This window comes from Theropithecus gelada, unplaced genomic scaffold (genome assembly GCF_003255815.1).
Source record: "Theropithecus gelada isolate Dixy unplaced genomic scaffold, Tgel_1.0 HiC_scaffold_727, whole genome shotgun sequence".
NCBI lineage: Eukaryota > Metazoa > Chordata > Mammalia > Primates > Cercopithecidae > Theropithecus > Theropithecus gelada.
Window position 1 is genome coordinate 1 of NW_020263974.1, and position 6,297 is coordinate 6,297.

A 6,297-nucleotide genomic window follows, 5' to 3' on the forward strand; every position below is an offset into this window, starting at 1 on the left:
CGTCCCACAGAGTTAACTCTTTAGTGTGGCATTCCAGCCGTCCCACAGAGTTAACTCTTTAGTGTGGCATTCCAGCCGTCCCACAAAGAGTTTTCTTTTTTCCTCTCCCACTTTACTTCTTTTTTGTTTTGTTAAAGCGTTTGTTTACATAAAAGCTTTATATACATACCATAAAATTCACTCATTTTAAGTGTATGATTCAATAATTATTGCTGTATTTATATAGTTGTGGAACTATAACCACATCCCTATTTTAATTTGTTTCCATTACCCTAAAAATAAAACCTGTGCTCATTAACAGTCACTCCCCATTCTTATCCCCAGCCCTAGGTAACCATTAGTCTTTTTTTTTTTTTTAAGACAGGGTCTCCCTGTGTCACTCAGGCTGGAATGCAGTGGCATGATCTCTGCTCACTGAAACCTCCGAATCCTGGGTTCAAGCAATTCCCCCGCCTCAGCCTCCTGAGTAGCTGGGATTACAGGCACATGCCACCACATCCTGCTAATTTTTGTATTTTTAGTAGAGACAGGGTTTCATCATATTGGTCAGGCTGGTCTGGAACTCCCTACCTCAGGTGATTCGCCCAACTCGGCTTCCCAAAGTGCTGGGATTATAGGCATGAGGCACCGTGCCCAGCCTATTAGTCTATTTTCTGTCTCTCTGTCTCTTCTAAACATTGTATATAAATGGAGTCATACAATTTGTGATATTTTGTCTTGCTTCTTTTACTTGGCATAATTTTTTGAGATTCTTCCATTTTGTAGCATGTACCAATACTTCATTCCCTTTTTTGTCAAACAGCATTTCATCGTATGAATACATACCGTATTTTATTTATACATTACCTACTCGGTAGACATTTGTCTTGTTTCTACTTTTTGGCTATTATGAATAATTTTGTTATGAATGTTTGTGTAAAAGCCTTTGTGACAATCTATATTTTCATTTCTCTTGGGTATATACCTAAAAGCAGAATTGTGGGTCACATGGTAAATCTGTTTTCAACTTTTTTAGCTAACTGCCTATTTTCCGAAGTAGCTGTACCATTTGACATCTCCAATGAATTAGGTTTCTTTTTTTTTTTTTTTTTTTTTTTGAGACGGAGTCTCACTCTGTCGCCCGGGCTGGAGTGCAGTGGCCGGATCTCAGCTCACTGCAAGCTCCGCCTCCCGGGTTTACGTCATTCTCCTGCCTCAGCCTCCCGAGTAGCTGGGACTACAGGCGCCCGCCACCTCGCCCGGCTAGTTTTTTGTATTTTTTTAGTAGAGACGGGGTTTCACTGTGTTAGCCAGGATGGTCTCGATCTCCTGGCCTCGTGATCCGCCCATCTCGGCCTCCCAAAGTGCTGGGATTACAGGCTTGAGCCACCGCGCCCGGCCTTAGGTTTCTAATTTCTCTAAATATTCACCAAAACTTGTTATTGTTTCTTTGATTGGAGCCATTCTAACGGATGTGATCCCACCTTATTTCTAAACACTCTTCAATATAATCCCTCTATTTCAACTCAATTAGTTTATTCATAATTCTCTGATCAGATCATAAAGACTATTACTTTCTGGCCTTTTCTCAGATGTTATCCCTTCTCTCCTCCTAAATAGTCAATACCAAGTATGCCTCCTTCATAAAGCCTTTCTTGACCATTCTTGTTCTCAATAATGATTTCTTCCACCGAATTGTTATAGCACCCATTGTCTTGATTATTGATTATGAAGCACTTAATATATGTTACTCGATACTATTTTTTTTTTCTAAAACGCTCGAATTCCTGGTCTCACCTGGCTTAAAAGTACTGAAAGGGCATGGTGTTCTGTAAGTTAGATAATATTTGCTAATGATAATGAGATATTATGTAAAATTCAAAAACAAATGATCGTAAAATGTGGTATTGCAAATAAATTAACTTTCACAGAGAAACTGTACCGTGCCTAGGGGAAATTATGATCAGTAAATATCCTGGAAACTTCCTATGTCCCCACAGTTATCTCTAGACCATAAGAGAACTTGCTGTTTCTCCTCCTGAATATAAGAATAGAAAATACCCCGGCTTCCCCCTCTTCTAAGACTGAGAAGTACTCCTTTTCTCTCACTATTTCATTCTCAAGCTACAGCAAGAACGTAAGGGGGGCTTAATTTCTAGCCTTGTATTGATATGTTTGATACGTTCTGGAGGACTGCTGTTATGATTTTGTGTCTGCATTAAGTTATATCAGGGTAGTAATGGCCTTCAGGGTTAACCCCTTTATTGGTCACTTAGCTTAGTTTTATTTCATATGATCACATGCAATGCTTTAACCTTTAACTTGCCATTATAAAAATGTGTACAAGTAGTAAGAAGGGAATAGATTAAAATACTACACATATAAATCTCACATACAAACACTTCAAAATGTTCAACCCACTGAAAACAGGCCAGAAGAGTTATCTTGTTTTAGAAAAACGCTTACATTTTACAATTATTATCTACTGTTATAAACTTACCTCATTTGCTTATTGACACTTGGAACTTGGTCTAATGCCATTCGGTAGAATTTAATGGCTTTGGAATAATTTCTTTGCTTTAAATAGATATTTCCCATATTCATTTTCAATATTCCTAATTTAAAAAAATTTAATGAATGTATAATATTCTCATTTTTCCACTCTTTCTGATATTTTAGATGACTTTTAATTCATATTCTCTGAAGCATTTCTCAGTTATGAAGTCTTAGACATTATCTAAAATTCTAACTTTAAAACAGTTACACCTTTCAAACTTATATCCTGTGAAGAAATGAAACTTAAGACAGATAGATTCCTGAAACTATGGCTAGAAAACAACTGATTTACATTATTGTGCTTTACATTATTGTGTACTCTTCTAAGAAAATATGGAACTTAAAGACATTTAAAAGTTAGACTCAAGAATGCCACATACATTTTAATAATATTAAAGGAAATGACATTCTGATAAACATTAATACTGGTACCAAAAAATTACACAATATAAATGCTAAATATAAACTATAATCTCTTGGGGATAAATTTACATAAGGAAAAGCACATTCTATGAGGATGCCATGGCTCATTCTACTTGTGATAACAGGATACATTTGTTTGTTTAATATTAGGCAATATACCTCATGCTAACTATATTTCTTTATCTGTAAGGATTTTTATACAAATAGCGTGTTTAAGCAGGATACCCCTATCATAAATACTGATTTGCTGAGAGCATAGATCATTTCATTTTAAGGAAGCATATAATGAGGAGACATAAATTAATGCTATGAAATAATTACATCTACTGGAAAAACTGATTATGTACACCTACCTGCATTGCTAAACATCTTATTTTTCACTATAACTTGATATGTGTTAAGTGCTTCGGCATACATTTCATTAACTGAATACTGACTGGCCAAATTGAAAAGAACCTAAGGAAGAAAATGTTATAGAAAAGACACATAAGGACCACTTTAGGCCCCTTTCACCTGTAATCTTTCTAGAGATTAAAATTGTACAACAAAGTTAGCTACTTATATCAAGATACTCAGCCAATTATGAAATTAAGTAAACAAAAGAATTATCTTGCATTACAAATGAACACTAAGAAAGGAAGAGCTGTCCTCTAAATTTCACCTTAATTTTCTATGTATTCTATTTAATTTAGTAGTATTTGCCATCTATTAATCTCTGGAAGACCTATAAAAAATGAATATGTATCATTAATGCTGCTGGTGATCAAAGAAATAAGCAAGATCGTGAACTAAATTAAATTCTCTTTGTAAATATAAATTAAACATGTGGAAATATCTTAAACCTTAAAGTCTATCAGAAGAATTTGTATAGTAAGCTCTACATACTAAGTTACAATTTAAGTAATTAACTTACAGTAAATTATGTTCCTAAAGGTAAAAAATGATCATCATCAATTATCTCTGAAAGATTTCCTGGAATCTTAGAATATCAGCTATAAACAATAAGCATCTAACATTTCAAAATTTCAAACGCCCTTTTTTTCTATGTGTTTAGTATATGAAAACTTTACCCACTGAAAATACGCCCTTTCAAACAGAAGTGCAAACATTTAAGGAGGTGTCTTTTCAGAATTAAATAAATGTTGATAGAAATTAGAGGCATTAGATTTTTTTTTCCCCACTACCCTCATAGAACATTATCTTATATGCCTAGTTTGAAGTTCTTGAAAATCACTGACCGAAAAGTCTACATTACAATCTCATCAAAATAACCACCTTGATAGAGCATAAAAATTAGTGCTCTTCAAACAGAGCCACTGGATGGTAGGTTTACAGATACTTACTAAGTTATCAAAATATATACATATTTTTTAATAAGCAGAGACAAGGTCTCACTCTGTTGCCCAAGCTGGTCGCAAACTTCTAAGCTCAAGTAATTCTCCCACCTTCACCTCCCAAAGTGTTAGGATTACAGGCATGAGCCACCGCACCCAGCCCAAAATAACTAGTTAAATAAATAAAAGAGCTCTTTGCACACAACAAAGAGTGTTTCATGAAGTAAAGATTATTATTAATCTAATTCTGAGCACCTGAAGACCAGTAAGATTTTAAAAATAAAAGAAAAAAGACTCTGGAACCCATTAACCGTAGTCAAAATTTTATTTAAAAATTGTGCTGTATTTCAATACTTACTGAGTAAGTTAAATCCAAATTGATATTTTCTGGAGTTGTAACTTGTTCTCGCTGTCTCACCAGGACTCTCTCTTTTCTTCCCGCATCTTTTGCCTTTTCTAAGGCCTGAAATCAGATTTACACCTTGTAACTTCCTTTGAGTGTTCATCAACTTTTATGCATTTGAGAAATATCTACATGAAGGTTGGATGAATTCATTTTCTATCCTCAGATTCCTCAGGACACCCCTCTGTGCTCTTACCAGAAACTTCCCTTGGAAAGGGACTTTTTTTTTTTTTTTAGAATGACAAAAAAAAAAAAAGCACCAGTTCTATGAGTAATAAAAGTAGCTTTTTAAAGTGAACATTTCTTTCTAATGTTATTCATTAATCCAATAACTCATGGAAATTATATGATATGACAAAGTAATATGAACAAAGCAAATTAAAAGAAAAGACTGATATTTAAAAAGCAAAGTTGGATTCCCAAAAAGCAAACTATAATTTTTTAGTTTACTTAGGAAAAAATATTCGATAGTAGTGAGGCTTCAAGAAGAAAACAGCCCTTGGCACTGTGTGTAGCTTCTGGTAGCTGCACCTCTCAGCAGCGTATCGCCGTCCAATCCAATAGTCCACCTGGCTGCCAAGTTAAGCGTACCAACACATTAGAATTTTTTTCCCTACTGAAAAGATCAATGTCAAAAATTACAAAATCAGCCAATTATTTTGACGTTCAAATTTATGAAACTGAATTACAATTCCTGGTTCTCAAAATAATTGCTTCTTATCCTAAGACCAGTCAATGGCAAACAAAAATATATGTCTGTACATATGGTATATATATAAAAGCAGACATACATCTATAAATGCTTCATTATCTTGAATCTTGTTTATGAACTTACCAATTTTAAGTCTCCACAACTACTGGCAATACAGCTTTCTTCTACCAACTCATTTACTTCCTTCTCTAATTGCTTTATTTTTTCTTCTGGACTATTAAAGACAAAAGCAGGTACAATTTAAATTATTCAACCTCTAACAATCTATACTAAAATTTATTTTATTTTATTTTACAGACAAGGTCTCACTTGGTTGCCCAGGTTGGAGTGCAGTGGCACAATCATAGCTCACTGCAGCCTGCAGTCTTGACTCCTGGGCTCAGGTGATCTCCTCCCACCTCAGCCTCTCAAGTAGCTAGGACTACAGGCGCATGCCACCATACATGAATAATTTTGTTTTTGTTTTTTGTAGAGACAGAGTCTCCTCATCTTGTCCAGGGAGGCTGGTCTTAAACTCCAGGCCTCAAGCAATCCTCCCTCCTCAGCCTCCCAAAGTGCTGGGATTACAGGTTTGAGCCACGACACCCAGCCTAATTTACTTTCAACATTGAATGATGTGCATTTAAACTTTATGAATAGGTTATATATAAGACAAATGTATACATGGTATTAAAGGCAAATGTTGCACTGTTTTTAACAACTACACCATGTAATTATTCATAACAGTAAAGTAATAACAACAGTCAAGATAGGTAACATGGCCAGGCATGGTGGCTCCTGCCTGTAATCCCAGCACTTTGGGAGGCTGAGGCGGGTGGATCACTTGAGGTCAGGAGTTTGAGACCAGCCTGGCCAACATGGTGAAACCCTGTCTCTACTAAAAAATACAA

At 35.2% G+C, this 6,297-nt stretch overlaps 1 protein-coding gene across 1 annotated transcript; it reads right to left on the reverse strand.

Annotated features, from left to right (window-relative positions):
* Positions 1–2,479: 2,479 nt before the first annotated feature.
* LOC112617981 (intraflagellar transport protein 88 homolog) lies at positions 2,480–5,621 on the reverse strand (the record flags this gene model as incomplete). Its single annotated transcript, XM_025374610.1, has 4 exons — positions 2,480–2,594; positions 3,312–3,414; positions 4,651–4,755; positions 5,531–5,621. Coding segments are annotated over 4 exons (414 nt in total), but the record flags the coding sequence as incomplete, so codon positions are not given.
* Between the last annotated feature and the right edge of the window lie 676 nt (positions 5,622–6,297).